Source organism: Dermacentor albipictus, chromosome 4 (genome assembly GCF_038994185.2).
Source record: "Dermacentor albipictus isolate Rhodes 1998 colony chromosome 4, USDA_Dalb.pri_finalv2, whole genome shotgun sequence".
Taxonomy (NCBI): Eukaryota; Metazoa; Arthropoda; class Arachnida; order Ixodida; family Ixodidae; genus Dermacentor; species Dermacentor albipictus.
The window spans coordinates 32,816,369-32,837,816 of NC_091824.1; the positions used below are offsets into that span (position 1 = coordinate 32,816,369).

Genomic DNA, 21,448 nt, shown 5'->3' on the forward strand with positions numbered 1-21,448 from the left:
AAGAGTCTGTCGAATTCAATAAGACGCTCATATACGGATGCTGGAACCTTATAAACCACGTAGGTCAAATTTGGGTTTTTTTTTCAAATAGGAGCGACGTAATCTTCGGTTGAAATTGCGCTGTAGCTCCGCCCCCCGTCGAATGCCGCGCGCTGCTGCTGACGCTGACGATGCTATCGGAGACCGGAAACCGCGGTGTTGTGACGTCAACTTTAGTGTTTTGCTCCTTCGCAGCCTGCGCGACCGTGCCTGACCATGCTTGTTTCTGCGTGCGTGCCGTCGTAATCTGCTTCGATCGACCCTGCATTTCTTTGTTGGTGCGTCTGTGTGTATGTAGAGTGGTGGTCAACGTGCGCAGCATCAACTGATGTGGTGGGCCGATCATGCCGTCTTTCTGTGCAGCCTACGGTTGCACGAACACCAGCGGCCGCGACGATGTTGTCTTCCATTGCTTCCCACAAGACAAGAAGCTTTTAAGGAAGTGGGAGGCTGCTGTAAAGCGAAAGAATTTCAAGCCCTCAAGAACAACACTGCTGTGCTCCAACCACTTCCGTGACGACGATTATCACCAGAATTTCCACTAGCAGGCTTTCTAAACGCAGCGCGAAAAGATCGGAGCAACGAAAACAAAGACGGCACGAGTGCGGACTGACTGATGATAACTGGTGTTGGAAGGCCTTATGAATACACGAACTTGCCCAAACCTGGATTTTGATTTACTGCGAGCTCCTTCATGTTAGCACGCTGAACGGAAGGTGCATGTTTATTTCCCGCCCTCGACGCAGGTTTCGTCGCAAAGCGCCGCGAATTTTCTATTTGCATGTGTGTTGTAAAACAGCCTGCACGCAGCTACCATAACGCAGTGCAAATGTAGAGTTTGCATGTGCTGGAAAGCCGGCGCACGCCAGGACGCTACGCTCCCCCCGTCTCTCGCGCACAGCGAGAAACCGACCGTCTCACGTAGCCGACGGAATTCGCCGCCTTTACGACTTCGGTTACGAGTAGTGTGCGGATGGCGCACAGATGAAGGTCACTATACACGTACTGCATGAACCGGGAAGCTTTTCACGCGTTTGAACCCTTTTTGTAGGTTGCCAACAGCTTTGGACAGCGCAAAAATGCCGACGATCGCATCCCCGCTTACGTTCCACGAGGAGGCATGCAGGAACACAACACTGCAGTTGTTTGACCGGAAACGAGCTCACTATATCGGCGAAAGATCGGCGAGATCACTAGATTGCTTTGCAAAAAACATACTTGCCAAAGAGCATTTCCAACACGAGGAGATCCCAAGACTTTCGTTCGCTTTCGCTTTCGTTCTCGTCGAAAGCACTGCTCGCACCAGCATCGTTTGCTTCTTCTCTTTGCAATCGGCTCGTACATGTAGGGAGCAACGCTGAACTCTTCAGAAAAACGTAGTCTCTCTAAATTTTCTATTACCGCTTAATTTTCCATTACGGCACCGAACTACCTGGCACCGCGCTTCATGTGGAGCGGCAGCGGTCGGTCGCTAAAGTTGACGTCACGGGTCGCCCGACCAATCACAGGCGGAAACGAGACGCGCGAGCTGGGCGTGTCCGCTGCTGCACTTTTCGTCGAAATAAAATATATTTGAGCTTTCTTTCGCTCAATTTCGATACGATATTCGAATTGGAGGGTTGAAAACCATTATGTACACATGTTCACTCATTTTTTCTGGAAAACCTTTCAGCTTCCCTTTAATGTAGAAGTAACCGATTACTTTTTTTTGAGTAATTCCTCAATTATTTTCGTGGGCCAGTAATTGGTAACTGTAATCAATCACATTTTTGAATAAAGTAATTGTAATAGGTCACATTTTTTTTCAAATGTGTACAAGTCTGCAGTTCTGGCATACTTTCACATTCATCTTAGTTGCATTTCATTCTCATATTAAAACTCCCAAGGCACAGCAATAAATTAAAACATTCTTTAATAACACACTCATCATACACACAAAAGAGCCCAGAATAAAAGGCTTGTTTCACTACACGGTCAAAGTATACAAGGCCAGATGACTAAACACATTACAGCCGCAGCATCTCTGGGAATCTCGTCATGAAAAAAAAAAAGCTGCTCTTCATCTTCAGCCCATGTTTTTTCTGTTGCCACTTCCTCTTCGATTTTCTGCAAAAGAATGCAAACAGGCAATCGCAAGGCATTAGATATATTGTCTTTTACTCGCACAGATAGCTGAGCCTTGTTATAATAAAGTTGCATCTGGCACAAACACAGCTTTGTATTTGTTATAATCAAACACACTGGTATGGGCAAAAAAAAAAAAATAATGATCACGTCTATGCAAATGAAATGTAAGCTTTGTGTCACCGATGGGCCAGCAAAGGGTCTCTTGAGACATTAAAATCCCAGCTTGATCCACCCCCACTAGCCTTTGCCTTTATCACAGATTTTTTATCATTTCTTGCCTCCTCATAATGCGTTCATCATACCAGCCTGCGGCATTGCCAGAACCAGCTACATGAATTGGTTGGCCCACCACGGGCCTATACCACAATGTACCACCATTCCTTTGCTTATTTTCTGCGGACTGTCCGAGGCTGGAATGCTCTTCCCGCTAGCATTGCCACTAACCACAACTGACTGATTTCTTCAAATCTCTTCTTGCTGAGCGACAACAATCATCACATAATTAGCTGTTTACAATGCCCGCCTCTCAGTAACGTCTCGCAATGTGACCTTTGAGGCAATCATAAATAAATTTAGATGGCCAGACAGCTAATTACAGTACCGGTATGCAGCACAGAAACAAGGCCAAACCACATACTGCGGTAAAACCTTATAACAAAGCTGAATGGAGAGCCAAAATTCCTTCGTTATAATATCCGTTATTGGCCTTTACGGCAATATGTTCCTGATTGGGTGCACAACTTTAAGGATGCATAGAAGAAGATGGCCTTGTGTCCCGTTCAACCACTACACGGCCCCGTATCGGATGAAATTTTAATAAAACAGCAAAGGCATGCAACACACAACACAATATGCCAACTACGCAGCTGATCCGAGCCAATCTTCCACTTGCAAGTGGCTCCAATGTGTGACTGGGAAGGCCAAGAAACCTTGCCGCTTGGCTTAGCTTGGCCGACTCAAGGGCTTCGAGAGTACACTAGCCTTTCACACCCATTTCGTGGCCATTTGCACTGAACGGGCAATTTTCAGCCCACTATTACTGATATATATATATATATATATATATGCCGTGTTTACTCGCGTAATGATCGCACTTTTTTGTCAGAAAAAATTGACGCAAATTCAGGGGTGCAAATTTTTTTTTCGTCCCGCGTTTGCTGCGGGATGCGGGTGCGGGACACCAAAACAAAAGTGGCAGCCAGCGGAGCAAGCCGAACGCACCGAACGCGATCTTTTTTTTTTTCTTCTCGTGAGTACATTACGTGCATTGAAACAGTTTCTTTCGTGTCAGTGATGAATAATATCGTTAATATCTGCAAGTTTGCGGCAATAACGTAGCCATGTCCACTTTGAGGGGACAGAAACAGATGGGCGCGCTTAGCTGCCAGTGACAGAAACCCATGGCCGGCGTGCTGCGGGAACTGCGGCACCTGTTCTCACTACTATCCTAACACAGCACGTTTCTGCTAAGGGTGGGCGAATATCTTAGCTGTATTAGAAGCGTTGGCGTATGAACAGGGTACACTTTTAACGTATCAGTGTAAACGTGGCTACTATCATTGCCGCGCACGATTTGTTGCGTGCTCACGAGTGCAGATGAAAATAATCGAAAGACGCCTTTTTTGTTTTTGTTTACTACAACCATTACAAAGCCTACCCATAATAAAGGCAAGTTTGGTTGTGCGGAAAGTGATGAAAGTAATGAAACGAGGCACCTACTTAAGCATGTTTGATGCGTGCAGACGAGTCGTTCGCGTAGCATTCGACAGATGGTAAGCGCGATCATTATTAGCTAGACTTGGCACACGACATATTGCTGCGGCAAGTTCAGGGTGCGATCATTACATGGGAAATTAAAAAAAAAACGAATAATGACGACAAAATTCAGGGGTGCGATCATTACGCGAGTGCGATCATTATGCCAGTAAATACGGTATATAAATATATATATATATATATATATATATATAGAGAGAGAGAGAGAGAGTCGAACCTCGATATAGCGAATCAGCATACATCGAATTATTGCATATTTCGAACAGGGTTGGATGTAAAATGCATATATCGAACTCCGCCACCCCAGACCACGTGCGCTCTGTTGACAGGTGGTGAGCTTTCGCGAAACACTATCGCAGATAGCGGTCGTGCAATGAGCGTTCTAGGCTGCTGCGCAGAATAGCTGCGCACATTGATTGCGTCAAGGGCGCCATTTGACCGTAGTGGCATAGGCACGCGGCGGTAAAGCCATTCGCGAGGATGACGAAGGGGGAATTGGCGTCATTGCCAACAGGGGCAAATTCTTTCACCGAGCAACATGGCATCAAACAGCAGGACGCTTGGTAGTGAGTGTAGAAACAGCTAGGGCTAGTGCAATGACGGCGGCTCCCTCCCGTCCCCCCAGTTTCAGTACCAAAAAGGGCTATGTTTGCAAGCTTTTCATGACACTTGCACTTGCATTTGAAACATCAAAATATTGCATAGAGGCTCCTCTATATCTACATTAGTTTAGATTAGGCTTCTTAGGCAGTCAAAATTTTGCTGCAGTTGGCCTTGAAGTCTCATATATCTTGCAAAATACGCCATAGTCGTTGCATGAAAGGCGTCAAAGGTCTGAACCTATTTTCTATCAAATGAAAGGAGTCAAGTCTTTGTACGACGATCGGCCACAGTGCATCACTTTGCTCGCAACAAAAACGTAGTACACCACATTCTGCACGCTCAAAGATTCACAATAATTACGTTATTTCACATAAACTTATCTCGGCAAGTTGTCATTGTAATATGTGAAGTAGCTTATTCTTTAGGAAGTGTCACAGATCAAGAACAACCACACTGCGAAATTTGTGTAGCGAGACTTCTATGGCCGCACTACTTGTGTAGCGTCCGCAATATTGCCTGCTAGGCAAGAAACGGAGTTACAATAAAGTGCAGCCGCTTAGAGCTCACCGTCCTTCCAGTCATCCATGGCTCGCTTGTAGTCGAGGGCCCCCTGGTCGTCGGCATCTGTGAGCTGCTCCTTCTGGGCTTCTTCCTCCTCCAGTTCCCGCGATGCTTTCTCGGGGTCCGCCGCCCAGTCTTGCAGGCTGAAGCTGTGTGAGGGCATGCATGTGAATGCAATGACAGTGCAAAATGTTCTATGCATAAAGCGTGAATGTTTAACACAGAGAAGTGCTGCTGACCAGCGGTGTAGCCAAGAGGAAGGGCTTATGGGTCTTCAGCCCTCCCCCCTCGAAATTTTTTCGTGCTGTCATGCACCACCACCCAAACAACACCTGTCGCCAGAACTCATTCCGGGATTCTGTCTAGAATGCCTTTTTCACGCTCAAAAAGATATTTCGGTGCCATCATTGCGAACTCTGGCTGGACTTCACGGCAATGCCCATGCACTGAGAGTCACATAAAGCAAGGAGCCCCATCCAAGCAGAAAGTTTCTAGGGCATTTTGATAGCGAGTGGGCTTGTCGCAGCATCTCGAAGAGGCCGCAGAATCTGCGGAGCACATGGATTTCAATTTCGAAACTTTACGGGCATAAAGTTCTCATAAACATTTCATGCAAATGATGCATTAACATTTCCAAAGTCGTGCTTTAGATTTTCAACTCTGGAACATTGTGGGTTTATTGTCCTTATAAACATTTGACACCAAAGGTGCATTGACTCTTCTAAAGTCGTACATTGAGCCATATGAGACAAGCCAAATCAACACACTGTCAGAGCACAATGGTGAGCACAAAGCACACAGAGAGTTCTGATGATACAAAGCATTGTGGTTGTTCATTTATGCCGTTATGTCACAAAAAAAAAAAACATCTTTTGTTCACCTGCGCCAAAGCTTCCATGCCAAGACACTAAAGCCAGCAAAGTAACTATGTTCTTTTTTCTACTTTGACTTTTATTCGTGAGGACATATTGAGCCTCTTCAATTTTCTTGTTCTCGTCACCCGCAGGCTGCCAGAACCAGCCAGAGTGCATGCGTTTTTCACGTATTGCCCCGACCCACCGAGCGGCGCACTTCAGTGTGCGTTCGTTTTTCTCTGGCTGAGTGGATTTCGGCCTGGCAGAGTTTTGGACACCTCTTGGACACCGCGTGCAGAATGCACCACTGGGTGCGGTGTATGGGTGAATCCAAGTGAAGAAGCGGGAGCCAGCACTCAGTCGGCATGGTGGGCATAGTCAGATGTAATGCCAAATTCGCATGCCTGTTGCTCACTTTTCTGCCCGTCTCCGGATTCACTGCAGGCTCTGGATCTTAAGCCGAGTTATACGCCTGCTGCGGGAGGACAGAGTTTATCTGCTCATGAAAGTAAACGCTGATCAGACAGGATAAAGTTCGACATGCCGATGAACAGGACGGTCGAGGAAAATGATGCGCACAGCGTGCTTTTCAATACGGGTGCCGAAAAGCATCGCTTCAAGGCGATGCTTGCGATAACAGTAGATGGCCGAAAACGGATGCGAGGACGGACTGTTGTGGAACCACAATGTGGATGAAGCAGCCAGCGACCTGGACAACAGGTCAGGTGGTTCCGATGTGGAGTGAAGTGCAATAAAAACACTGTTACGGTTTGCAAATGCAGTAATACCTCATTAACTGGAACTCACATATATCGAAAGTTGAAATCGGCCCCGGTAGCAGACCATGTTATTGTGAAGTGCCATGTATTTATTGCCCTTTACATAGAAGTACTTTTGGGCCAAATTATGGATGTCTCGAAATCTTGACTGGGAATGGAAAAAGAATGCCACTGGTGGACCGTTAAACAAGCTTAGCGTGAGGCTGCTGCGCCTACCAAAAAGCAGACACTGTTCCCTGAATGTGAAGTTGGAACATAGCAGCACAACAACCTTGTCAAGCAACCATGTGGGACGTCATGTGACGGCAGAGACGTGCACAGAGGCAGGCCCTACAAAACAGCATGCTTGACGCAGTTTGTTTTGTTCGCTTTATGCAACGCATGTGATTTACCCTCAGAGTTGTAATTTCAGTTTTTATTCTACACAACGCGCACGCTGCTGAATTTTTTATTCTATGCAACCTAGAATAAAAATGCACGCGCTGCGTGCGTTCCAGTACATCCTGCTCGCCTAGCACATACTCATGAATGCCCACGTCGCTTTCTGTGACACCACACCATTCCCGGTAAGTTCGTGCTGCGTGCATTGCGTAGTAGCAATTAACGTGCGCATTCACGAGTACGTGCTGTGCAAGCAGGACGTACCGGTGACAGATGAATTTACTGACACCAAAATCACTGGGATGGCTATAAACGGACAAAATGGTGAAGGCCATGATGACGACGCAAGACCTCGAAAGGTGCCGAGCTCAGCCGAAACAAGAAATGTGCTTCGCTTGCTGCGAAATAAAGTTAAGTGTGGTGGCAGGAACGATCTGCTCATGCAACGTATGAAGCAGCCAGAGGGCACCTTTCGAAGTCCCAGTGCTACCATGAAGCAGACAAGCCTTACACACTTTTTATGCACTAAGTGAAATGGCATTGCTGCAAAACAGAGCTGGTTGATATCTCTGGTGTTTTTATTTTTTTTTGAAACCTTTATAAAGAGCCAGTTTAGAAGTTCTTGTTGAAAAGCTTGCCAATTGAGGTGAACTTTTTCGAAAGAACTCAGACGTTTCACTGTAATTTCCACGATATTGCTTATTGCGAAAATCCGGTCTCAAAATTTTTCTCCGTTTTTACAACTTCGAGTTAACGTGGGATTGCTGTAGTACAGTTAAAAATCGATATAATGAAGTCGGTAAAATCTGCTATTTGCTTCGTTATATCGAAATTTCGTTGTTTTGAAATTCACTTTGCATGCAAATAAGTGCAGCCACCAATCGATTTTTCTTACAAGGAAAGGGGCTGCAGACTTTTTTTAATTATTGGGCAATCGAAGAACACAAACTTGAATGAAGAAACAATTTATTGTGATAAATTTTGGAGTCAGTGACGAATGATACGATTTCATGCCATGTCGACGATATCTTCGCATCGGCGGTACGAATTAAGTGAAGCCAGCCACAATTCCGCGTGCACTCCGCCCCTACGGCTGATAGCGTCAACCGCACTGGGATGACGCTATCGGGAAAAGCGCCGGCAGCGGGGAGCAAATGCTTTGGCTGACTCTCACTCAAATGGGTCACCGAAACTCGAGATTACACAACCTCCCCACACAGAAAGACAGCTTACATGATGCCACGCCGTCTCGGCACACCCACTCTTTGCATACACAGCATGGCTGTGGGCTCAGCCATGCTTACAGACATGCGCAGCCATGGCCGAGACGCATGCCAGAAATTGGGGCATGTGCAAACTTACCCCCCCTCGCCCCTCTGCTCTGCCCCCTTACATGAGCTTGATCGTGCTACCGCGAGCTCGTTCCCTTCCCCCTATTTCCCTTTGCTCGCACAAAAGGGTGGCACTCATGAAGCCAGCATCTTTCTTGTCTCACCCTTGCACTTTTACTTGCACTTAAAGAACACAGTATGCGAGGCGCAATAAGATCTTATTGCACGTGGACTTTGTATGGAACATGATGCGGCTCCACTTCGGTGGTCGCTCTCGTCACACTGCATGTGATTTGAAAGGTGCGTTTGCAAGCAGGCGCTCGTAATTCAATCATTTGACCATCTGCATCCGCGGAAATTTCAATTGATTGTATCGGCATTCGTTTGCGGTGGCAGTGAAATTTCGATGAATTGAAATCACATAAACACACTGCATTATATTGAGGTTTTAAATACATGGTGTTCTATGGACAAGTGGTGATAAAAAGTAAAATACTTTGTTATATCAAGAATTCCATTATATCAAAGTTTAGCTGTATAAGTCCATCTTTAATGCAAAGTTACCTAATGCATTTTCAAATCATTACCATCTTACTTATCAATTTTTGCTGTTTCAAAGAGGTTCCCATAAAATTTATCTGGCAAAATAATTGCACCGCCCAACTTTGCTCCGATTTTTTTGGGGGAAAAAGGTGCTTCATTATGCGAGTATATGCAGTACTTCATCAGGATGGGCTTGTCTAGAATTTCACGTGGTTGCAACAGGCAAAGCGGGCAATGGTTGTGCTTACGGTGTGACGGCTGCCCCGCTAGAAGACTCCTGTTGGGAATGCTCAGGGTAGCGCTTGGCGTAGAACTCGTCTACCGTCATGCTGGGAATGCTCGGGTAACCAACACCGTAGACCTGCTTCTGGAACTCGTTGCGGGTGATGATGATGGGCCGCAGTGGCTGCAAGCAGAGATGGCATCGCATAATGATGCAATCCACGCAGCCAGAATTTAATCAAACAATTATGCACTTAAAGTCACGCACAGTAGAACCTCATTCGTACTTCTTGCAAAAAAGAGAAGCTGGAGAAAGAACGAACTAACCATAAAAACTCACGACCTACAGTCCCTAAAAAATTTTGCACTCAACTACAGTCGACATCTACGCAAGTTGACGAGTCATGTGCAGCGTCGCAGGCACAAGTTGCCAACGCACACCGAGCTGGTGGGGCCTGAGCAGCCTGACACATACATTGTCTTTGCAGCTTTGGCAAGCTTACGTTTGTGCTCCTGAAATTGATGCGAACTAAGCAAGAGACACCGACGCATGTCCACCTGACGGGGCCCGAGCGGCCCGAGGTGAGCATGTTTTGTTGTTTTCCTATTGCATAGCATTTTAAGACGGCAATGGCAAACCGGAACAAAATCAAGGCGACACCAGAATGCAATGCCACCAGAACAAAACACGATGTTCACTTCACACTGCCTGCAGCAGTAAACGGTGGTGCGTTTGGGTTGTCACCTATTAAAAGCGTGCGATACACTTCGAACGACAATATGCCACGCAGTCATACAGCAAGACAAGTGAATATGCCTATCATGGTAGGGCTGGTGGCAACAGCTGTGAATAGAACTTGCGACAACCCATAAATTTGCTAGTACCGGAGAACGAAACTGACTGCGTGCCGGCATTATGATGCGAAAAAGGCGGGTGAGTACTGCGTGGGAAGCTGCCACGGTGGGCGCCTACTGCTCTAGATCGTGCATACCTTGCGCTTTTTCTTGTTTGCATTAATGACCCGGAAGCGTTATCATATGATCACAATTTGGGGATGTATGGAATGTTGGCGTTGAAAGATCTTGTTTTCAGGAACATATCAACAGGCAAAAAAGAAGCACAACTGTATTGGGTCATTCCTCTTGCGTTCATCACGAATGTTGGCTCCAGGAAATCGTACAATACTGAATTGTATCAACGAGGCTCTGCTAAATTTCTTGCACTGAAGATACTTAAGTATCGTTTGTAATTTCCTTCTGCATTTCCACAGGGAACAAAGCCGGCCACTGCTACATACAGGCAGGGCTAGATGTAAGATAATTCGTTATACTAGTGATGTCCTGTGTGGGAGTTATTCGGCAAGACAACAGAAGCAGCTGCCCCACTAAGCAAAATCTGGGAGGGTCTGTAAAGGAAGCTGCAGTTTAAAATTTAAGACTTGATGTAGTGATTGCCTGCTTGGTTCTTTGTTTCACCAATTGGCTTCACTGTCCCAAAGTACCACACAGGCTGTGAAAGGTGATGTAGTTGAGCACCCTAGATTATTTTTAGCCTTTTCTTGCCCGATTTTTTTTTAATGAAGTGAAAATTTTATATATTACAGGTATTTGAATGACAACAGTATGGGAAACATGAAGAAAAAAATTCCCATTAGAGATTTGTGCAATGAATGAAAGGTTTTTCTCATGAAATGCTAAAAACTCAATGCATTCTAAGCAGCACACGGTTCTACAGACTTAAGCAATCACAAAGGTGTGAAGTATGGCCACAGATTATTTGAAGATGATTTTTGTGCTACCCTATGCCGGTGACAGGCATTAGGCAGCAGCCTTTAAATATAGAACGCACAGGGCTAACCTCAGCCCAATGTGACACACGGACATTTGTGAAACTTCAGGGAGAGCCACATTCACCTGCAGCATGTGGCCGACAAATTATGCAATTAGCATTGGTGATGGTAACATTTCTGAAAATATTTGTCATTTGTTTTTCTTGGTGTTGGATGTTTCCTGCAGAACATTATACGATTAACACCCCCGAGTTCTTTAGTTTGCACCTAAACCTTCACAAAAACGTTTATACATTCTACCCCTATGGGAATGTGGTTGCCACGGCCGTGAAGCTGCACTGGCAACCTTGTGCCCAACAGGAGAATACCACAGCCATACAGCCACCTATGGCCGATATGTGCACACGTACCAATAGAAGAGATTTAACATTCATTTGATTCACCTGCAGTCCTTGAACAAGTTCAGAAGCCACTATTGGCCGTGAAACAAGATATAGACCCACCTTATTGGGCTGGCGCTGTGTTGAGGCCTCGTGCGTCGGCTTTCCCTGCGCCTTCATTTTGGCCATATACTGGAGGATCGGCTTCTCCTCTGAGCATGAAAAAAAAATTTATAATAAACAATTCATAACGAACTGAAAACTCAAAATCTATACAGACTGCTATATTCAGTGCAAAGTGAAGAATGTTTTCCCAAAAGGGTGCAATTGCACATGCCTCTAAAAATATTTTTTTATACTGACGAACCCATTTATAACTAACTGGATAGTTCCCCGAAAAGTGGTCGTTGTATCAGTAGTTCGTTGTATGTGGACTCGCCCTTCAAAAATGCACAAAAGTTAAAAGACACTAACTGGCGCAGGCACTATGATTCAACACCATTTTAGTCCAAAAACAGGATTTCAGTACGTTCATTTTTGTTCCCGGCACATTCCTGCATATAACTGCAAGCTTTTATTAGGCAACAAATATAGCAATGAGCAAAACGCGGCATTGTAGCTCCTTCAACACGACCCCTGGCTAGTTTGCTTATTTCATAAGAAGTTGAATTTCAACAGAGCAAAGTTTTGGCATAACGAAGCAAATGGTCGATTTTACCGACTTTGTTACCATATTTTCGCGATTCTAAGCACCCCCCGATTCTAAGCACCCCCCCTCTATTTTCGCGGAAAGATTGGGAAAAAAGTTTGCATGCGAATCTAAGCACCCCCCCTCTATTTTCGCGGAAAGATTGGGAAAAAAGTTTGCATGCGAATCTAAGCACCCCCCTATTTGTTAGGAAGCGGGCGTAGCGAAGACCGCCAAGCGTGCTTGCTCACACTGTCATCGAGCCGGAGCCGTCGGAGTGCCGAGGTGGAACGGCGTCCGCGGCGTGAGTACGCGTACAGCCGAACTGTGCGGATGTATGGCAAAAGCTACAGAAAGCGTCCCCATCAACCATCGCAAAGTGGATTTCGGACGCGTGGAAGCGGTCCAAGTGGACGTTGTGGTCAAATCATTTAAGAACTGCTCGATCACAAACCACTTCGACGGAACGGAAGACAACCAGCTGTGGGATACCGAGAGCGGCGGTTCAAGCGGTGCGACGAATTCGAGTGGCAGTGATAGCAACTGAGCATCCGACACAAGCGGTGGGCTCACTGTGTGCACCGATTTTTCTTTTGAATGTTTGCAAAATAAAATGTTATTATCGCACCCGTCTCGTCATGATGTCGCAGCGAAAAGAGGGCAGAGGGGGGGGGGGGGGTCAGTCTAGATTTTTCGAATCTAAGCACCCCCCCTCACTTTGGGCATCGCGATCGTGAAAAAAAGGGGGTGCTTAGAATCGAGTAAATACCGTATATTGAGGTTTAACTTTGTCTACCAGAGCAATTGAAATTGAATTGAAATCTGCCACCAACTATCAGAGTCGCAACCATTGCGGTACAAAAAAACGAGTGCGTCATTGACATTCGGAACCAATGTGGCCATTAAAACTGCAGACTTGACAAGTGACAGCTGCATATTCTGTGAATGACTGACGTCACTCCTGCTCTGCTCACTAAAAGGTATGCCAACGTTGTTGCTGAAAGCAACCTGTAATGCTGTTATGGGTAATGCCGAACGTTTTCGGTGCATCTATCGGACAAAGAGAAAGATTATGATTTTCTCTCAAAAACTTGAAGGCCCGTGTGCCCGCAACTGCGTCTTGGAGCACGGCCCAGGTCCTACTCGCCTGACGACCTTGACACAGCGTGCACACGGACAAACCGTTCACGAAGACTCAAGCTCTTTGAAGGACACAAGGGCGAGAGAGAAGCAACGTAGTGCACACTGTGGCACCTAGTCCCTTTCTCATCGCTGCCACCCATAGCTAGAATTTTCGAGCCATATTATATATGAATGCACTCGGCGTGCTGCATGTTATTCGGTTTTTAGGTGAGGCTTTGAGCAGCGAAGTAGACAACCTTGGCTTATGGGAAGTCGTGAAGCGTGAGCGTTGAGCTCAAGTGGTAGGTGTGTGCTCAGCTTTGGTAGTCGAGTGTGAAGCTTTCGTTACTTTTGTCTCTGTGTTACTGAACAGCTTTTGAAGTGTTATATAAATCAAGCTCTGTTTCTCCATGTGTCGTCTGTCCATTGTCTGCAAGTCTGTTGGCAACATGTCCCTTGCCGAATCAGTGTGCACCTCAAGGTAGGTACCGAAGTGAATGAAGCAGAACCTTGAACTTTGCTCGACCTATTTTTTCTCTGTACATACAGACTGCAACACTGTTAGCACAAACAAATAATTGGTGTGCTTTTTTGCTTTTACAGCGAAGCTGTTGACCTCTAGCCCCTGTATGAATGAGCCCCATGTGTGCAAGCGTAGGGGTGGGGGGAGGGGAGGGCATCTGAACTGGCTAAAGTCCACGTAGTGTACAGTAACGCCTTGCAGCAAAGCCAACTTTATTACGAATGCTCTGCAGAAAATGGTTGCTCCTCTTGCGTCATCAAAACTAGCCCCCCAAAATTATATGCAATTGGCCACTAAAACAACTCTATCAATATGGTGAGTTTCATTTACTTTTCATAATTGGGCAATTCACAGTTAAGTTGTAAAGGTTGTGGAATTCCCGTCTGCTGTCAATACATCGGCTTCTACGGGAGGGAAATAGACAGCCCCATGTTTGTCTGCTAGGATAAAACTCCGGTCCTTCCAAGTTTCATTAAGCTAAATAACTAAGAGGTATGCTCAACCATAAAGTACAAACAGATGTGTTTTGTTTCGTGCACTCCTTTGGACTGCGTCCCAGTCAATCGTGTTTTGTTTCGTGTTGGCTGTGCTGCCCGACCATGTTCACACCGTGGATTGAGGGTGAATTTAAGAGCACAACGACAGCTTCGCTGGCATTCCGCCTTCACAGTGTGGACTGGCCCCAATTGTTTCTCTTCAACCCAGAACACACTTTTGGCACTCCATTCTTTGGTGGTCTTACCTTCCTGATATTGTATTTCAGGAAACCGTGAAAAACAATGAACATATATCTCATCGAAAAGAACAGACCTCTCAAAGAGAATAATGAAAGGGCATGCAATCCACCCGGCTTAGATCCTTCAACATGCACGTTTCTCAACCTACCGAGGTTTGCCTTAGTGGCACAGGCTCGACATCTGCCGCTGTAACCACTGCTTTCGCAGGCGTGCGAATTGTTGGTAAGGATCCAGTCCCTAACGTTAAAGCACAACAGGGACGACATTACGAGGACATTGGAAAGATGTATACAAATGGCTTCTGCATGACGTGTCAGTGGACAAGGTATATCGTGAAACCTGTCATGCTGCTTGTGAGATGAATATTTTTCTTAGAAATAATTCAAGTTTCAGGGATAAAAACTCTCGCTTGACATTTGTGCAAAATGCATTTTCTAACTGTAAGAAAGCTCTTAGAGGATTTAAATGTCACGAGGCCTCGAATCTGCACCGTGCGGCCATGAGCTGAACCACAGCTGTGAAAAGGGAGGCGAATGTAGCAACGGCTTGCGTAATTGGGAAGCAAAAAGAAATGCAAGACGCAAGGAAATCATTCATAGCGATATTATCTTCATTGCAGTACTCAGAATGTCAGGGATTGGCAGTATGTGGTAGTGATGATGCAGAAAATAATTTAAGACAGCATCTGGAACTTCACGCCAATGACATTCCAGACTGCAATCATGGCTTTCTCAAACCAAGTACAGGTGGCTCTCACATGACATTTTAAACGAAATGTTGAAAATTTTGGCTCATAACGTCCTCCGGTCACTCACATATGAGGTTCGTGAAGCGGGGCACTGTGCCATCATCGTGGATGAGACAGCAGACATACATGCCGAGGAGCAAGTGTCAATCTGCTTTTGTATTGTCCAAAACAACTTCAAAACACATGAGCTGTTCTGTGCATTTTACAACACTGCGGACACCTGAGTGGCCAGTCTTTTTGCCCTTCTAAAGGACGTCCTCTGCCGTTTCAATCTTAGCGTTGACAATTGCCTTGGGCAATGCTATGATGGCGATACAAATATGAGAGGACCGCACAGTGGGCTGCAAGCCGTCATACAACAGGAAGAGCCGTAAGAACTATATGTACACTGTGGTGCGGGTATTTAACCTGGTGCTGCAGGACATGAGTCAGAAAGTAGAAATGCGTTGCGACTTCTTGGGCATGATATCAGAAATGATAATCTTTGTTATGTGCTCCCCAAAGCACCTAGATATGTTCCAGTCATTTCAGAAAGATCAGACTGTAAACTTGCGGAAGTTTTGTCCGACGAGGTGGACGCAAAAGGATAGAAAGTTGGGCGAGTTGGTACGGTAACACGATCTTGGATTGTAGCACAAAGTGACACGGACAGTGACTAGAACCACTTCTCTGAAGGGCCACTAGGGCCACTTCTCTGAAGTTGATTGTTCAGAACTGTAGCCACCCAATCTTGTATTTGATCAAGCAGAAAAATTGGTCAAGGCCGTCAGGGAGAGTCTTAGCGGACATTGGAAGGAATTTGACAATTTTGAAACGAGACACACACAGAGGCGTATGACTTGGAACTGAAAGAGAAAGAAGCTCCTACGCCAATGGAAAGGAAGACCACGATGGTACGACGATGGATCTGTAACTCACGTATTTCCTTTGGCTTCGCTGAACGACAGGTATCCACCACAAATGTGGCAGCATGCAACACATATTGAGCAGTTTTTGACTGGCAATGGTGACAGCACGTACCTATTGAAGTTCTACGGGCAAGATCTTGAGCTTGAATGGCCGGCTCAACGTTCACCGTAGCATGCTCATAGATATAGCAAGGCAGCGCAATACACTCTTGAAAACGTTTCAGGATGTCGTAGAGATGCTTTTGGGCGATACCTATGAGCAGCTGCGAGATCTTTTACCCGTGGTGGCAAAGCTTGTCAAATTTGCTTTGACTATCCCAGTCACGTCATGCACACCTGAGAGATCGTTTTCGTGCCCCCCTTGCATAAAAACGTGCCCGAGGTCAACAATGGGACAAGCACGGATAAATCGCAAAGCAGTTCTACATGGACACGAAGAGCTGGCCCGCAAAATAAATCTCAGTGACAAAATAAATATCAGTTTATCTAGGGACCAACTGTGCATAGAAACACATTCTCAATTGTGCAGTAGCCTTTGTATAAAATGACAGTGAAATTCAACACAGCATAATGTGCCAGCTTCATTCAAGCTGTCACAGCCCCTGACCTTAATTTATCCTTTCTCAGAAAATCTGCATATTGCCACTTCATTATTACAACCTCTCCCCTCTGAGTATTGTTCGTCTTTTTGTATTGTATCGAGTTTGGTAGTTTGTTCACATTACTGAAGGGCAAAGAGTTTATGATCTGTCTTGAAATTTTACATTTTTGGAGTATTGTGGAAATGTTTGTACTGCCCAGTGTTTCTTAGACACAATCATTTTAAAATGTCTTTTTAATTTTTGAATTGTTAGCTTATTGTAGAAATGTTTGTATTGTCCAATGGTTCTTACAAATGAAGGGTTTGTAATGAGCTTGTAACAGTATTTGAGTTGTTAGCTTGTAGAGGAAATGTTCGTGTTGACAAATGCTTTCTTCCACTTTCACTATGGGCATTGTGAATGTCTACCAAGAGCTTACACGTTTTTCAGTTTCTTTTGCCATTTATTTATTTAGTATATTAAGAACCGTGCACCCCCCTCCTCCACCCGACCAGATTGAAAACTCGGCGCCTATGATGCTAACAGCATGTAGAGGAATGAAAAATTTGAGTTTGGGTACGATGGAAGACGTCTCATTTTGAGTAGGGGATACGAAGGGAGATCAAACAGATTATTGAAAAGTGATCAGGGGAAAAATTTACCCTTCTGCCCAAAGTACAGTAGAATCGTATTCATTCGAACTCTAAGGGGACTGGAAAATTATTCCAATCAAACAAAATTAGAAGTAAACCCTTTGAATATCGCACTTGATAACTTACAGTGCACAATACAGTTGCTGACTGATAATTCGGAATCAGCCGGAAACACAAAGCTCACTAATCTCACTCCTGTGCCCCACAGACAATGTGCCTATAACATAACACCACAGCATTCCGTGCTGGTCTTTCACTGGCGATGTGGAACGCCTTAAAAGCCTTATTCTTTACAGCATCATTATTTGCTTATCCGGCAAAGTGCGGAACACAATGACAGTATGCTAAAACAATGCTTTACCATGGTTTCCCGGACAGGCGGCGCACGCGCTGCGGGTGAAACTCATCATGCAAAGCTAAAGGACTCAATTTCCACGGCATGCATCGTCATGGTGGTCAGTGACACACTGAAATTTGCCGCGGGTTTGTCCGAAAGGTGATCAGTGAGCGGTAATTTTTTTTGAAATAACTGTTGTGCAGTAGTAGGAGATTGAATTTACAGGGGCTTTTCCCAATTCAAACACGTGTAACTCTGACCAGTCCAACCAACCAGTTCCAAGTAATCCGTCAATTTGAATTAAGATATTTAGAGTCAGCCAGGGTGGTATTCTTGGGCCATCACTTTCAGGGATGCTTTTGCGACAGTTTGCAGCTAGCACCAGACGTGCCAGTGATCTTGGCACAATGCGAAGTTCGGTGCCTTGGTACAGTGCCAGGAATTCTGTCACCAGCAGGTCCCGATGCGTCCAGTGCTAGACACGCGAAATCTCACAAAAGTGAAAGCAGCCGTGTAAGTGAACACCCACGAAGGCTTAAGAGGCAAATTCAAATTGTGGTGCAACAAACCTTCAATGCTACGAAGTTCCTCGATAGCAGCGTTGACCCAATATTTAAGCAGGACATTGTAGTACTCCCTCTGGAAGAAAACGGGTAAAAAGGGTCCACTCAAGAGTACACAACATTAAATCGCATGACAGCATAGCTCAATACAGTGAATTAGGCTCAATTACTGTTTGGTGGTGCACAGAGTGAAAAGTCATGCAAGCCAAATACAGCCATGGTAACATGATTTGATAACATGACAAGCTGACTTGCTTGTTGCATTCCAATCGCCCCAAACAATTACCCTGTACAAGAGAGTGGTGTGGATCAGAGAGAAAACGGGGTTAGCCAATTTTTCTAATTGACATTAAGAGAAAAAAAAAAATGGAGCTGGGCAGGTCATGTAATGCGTAGGTTAGATAACCCGTGGACAATTAGGGTTACAGAATGGGTGCCAAGAGAAGGGAAGCACAGTCGAGGACAGCAGAAGAGTAGGTGGGGCGACAAAATTAGGAAGTTCACGGGCGCTAGTTGCAATCGGTCGGTGCAGGACAGGGGTTCGCAGGGAGAGGCCTTCATCCTGCGGTGGACTTAAAATAGGTTGTTGTTGTTGATGATGATGATGAAATTGGCAAGGTAAGAGCGAGTGCACAAATGACTCTAGCAATCACACATTACTGATAATGGCTCCTGCAAGTTTCTCACTCGCTTTGTTTTTCTGGTTTTCTGATGGATGCGCACCCCCTGCTGAGTTTGCTAGCAGGTACTCACGTGTCACATCTTGCTTTCATTATCGCAGTGTACCCTGGGGCTGTATTCTCTAATAATCCACTTCATTCTCCATTCCTCTGGCCCTCTATCACTGGTTAAATATAAATTAAATTCTGGGACTTTATGTGCCAAAACCACGATTTGATTATGAGGCCTGCCATAGTGGGGGGACTCTTGATTAACTTCGGCTACCTGGGGTTTCTGTAATGTGCACCCAATGCATAGTACAAAGGCGATTTTGTACTTCCATCATTGGTACAGATGTGGCTCGGTGGCCACCGCACCGCCGCCTTCGCTGGCATCACATCCTTGGTGCAACTCGTGATAAAAATAGAAAATGAAATGAAGCTTCTGTAAATACAAGCCCTAGTTGGGTCCAACCTGTTTAAAACAAAAATAAGTTGTTTGATAGCAAAAACTTAGAGCAGTAGAAACACACAGGACTTAGAAAAGGAAACACACCACATGTGTGCTGTGTGTTTCTTACCAGGCTCTGTACCAGCCGAAGCTGGATGGCTGCGGTCTTAGCTGCTCAGAGTTCTTGGACAATGTGTAAAAAATACCTGCTCTTCCAAGCAACGAAGGCATTAAAGGATAAGAAAATTCACAACTATTTCATGCTACAGTAAACCAACAGTAAGCAAATTTTGTCAATACAGTGCTGTTATATATGGTACATGCTTTTACGCTGTCCAGTTCTTTCAAATGTTTATATCAAATTATGTACTATATTGAACTGGTCAACACCTTCTCGTGAATTTAATGTAGTCAGGTTCAACCGTGTCTATTATTTATACCGAGGTTAGACTGTAAATACCGAAGTTAGCCGAACTTGCATGTCGCAATAGGCTGAAAGTGTGCACCATTTATCTGGGCGCAAGCAGGTTTTATGTAGCTGGGTGCTGCACATACCAAGACCTCGTCATCCACCGTGGGGCTGCTGATCAGGTCCTTAAGCTGTCGTTGCCGCTCCTCCATTGCCTTCTGTTCCGTGAAGCGGGCTATCTTCTCTTTCCGCTTCCTGGACAAGGATAAGCATAAACATTACAACAGCGGGTCACCACTTGTTTTATTTGCAAACATACTGAACGGTGGCCACGGAGTTTTCTACAGAAAAAAAGATCGCAGTGGGGGAACTCTGGCACTAGTGGCTACATGAGCAGCAATCGTGGAGGTTCAGTCAGCATGGGAATGATGGTTAGTACATGGATTTGCCTAAACTTGGCTTTGAATGGCTTTGTGACTGTGCAGATTGATCATTTTCAACAAAATAGCGTATTAGAAATGCAAGAATTCACAGTTATTACGCATGCACGCAGAGTCTGTAGGATTGCTTCACAATTTGACCTAATAGAGGCAGGCAGACAGCATAGTAAGTAAAGCCACAAGAACGTCTCAAGCCACAAGCACAGAGATCAGACAAGCCCATGTAGTAAGCATTATTCCCATGCTAGCTGAACAATCGCGGCACCAGAGTTTCTTCAAGCAATTTTTGGTAGGAAACTCTACGATAACGACACTACTGGACACCTTAAGTCTTTCCGTACGGAAGACGAGCTGAGTGTGTCAAGTCCGTGCTGGCAAACAAGACTAGCAACAAGCCCAAACTCAACCAGGACTGTCTTGTTTTCAATGCAGCCCTCAAGACTATCTAAGCTCGTACAATGCTCTGTGCTTGCAGTAAACAACACAACACGGCACAAGGAGAGTGCTGACGAATGAACTTGTGACCATGCAGCCAAACGTGCAGTGAAGGCCAGTTTCGTTTTAGCCTTATAAACTTTTTTTTGTAATAAAGTTAAAGGGCCCCTGAAACAGTTCAGACAAATCTTGTAGACGCATAAGATACAGCTAAAGTTAATCATTCACACCCCAATTTGGTCACCACAATGGCCAGACACACCCTTGCATAATATGAAGATTGAATTTCTGATATATTTCCATCACATGCCAAACTACTGCCCACTACATATTTAAGTGGAACATTACAACATCACTTAAAGGGCCCCTGAAACAGTTCGAACAAATTTTGTAGACGCGTAGGGTACCACTAAAATTAATCATTCGCACCACAATTTGTGTGAAGAGTCTCGTATTAGTAGGGCTACGGACAATTACAAGTTACCCTCCTCCATAGTCATGCATTTTCTCTGCAACTCGTTCGCCGAGTGATCAAGGCTAAGCTCCGCCTTCATTGGCTCGTGTCATGATGGCACGTCGTGTTGTTGACTTGCGGTTCTCTATGAGTGCGCGTGCGAAGCCTCTCCAAACTCTCCGCCAGCTGCTTGGCAGTCGACCCCAATGGAGAGCTATCGAAGCAGCGTGCGTTGCGAGCATTCTGTCGCAGCGCCAAATGTGTATGGTATTCCAGCAACCACAGTCAAGCTGGGCGTTTCGACCGATGGCTGGAGGCATAAACTCAAGCTGATAAAGGAACTTTAGCGTAGAT

General features: G+C 45.3%; 1 protein-coding gene across 1 annotated transcript in view; it reads right to left on the reverse strand.

The window, feature by feature from the left end:
* Positions 1–1,934: 1,934 nt before the first annotated feature.
* The window catches only part of Tap42 (immunoglobulin binding protein Tap42), a 48,222-nt gene continuing 28,708 nt past the window's right edge, over positions 1,935–21,448 (reverse strand). Inside the window, exons 5-10 of the mRNA XM_065429578.2 lie at positions 19,912–20,020; positions 18,253–18,322; positions 11,510–11,598; positions 9,243–9,400; positions 5,113–5,255; positions 1,935–2,145 (exon numbers count right to left, since the gene is read on the reverse strand). Coding sequence (XP_065285650.1) covers positions 2,105–2,145; positions 5,113–5,255; positions 9,243–9,400; positions 11,510–11,598; positions 18,253–18,322; positions 19,912–20,020 — 610 coding nt within the window. The 3' untranslated portion in view covers positions 1,935–2,104. The remainder of the gene's footprint in view (positions 2,146–5,112; positions 5,256–9,242; positions 9,401–11,509; positions 11,599–18,252; positions 18,323–19,911; positions 20,021–21,448) is intronic.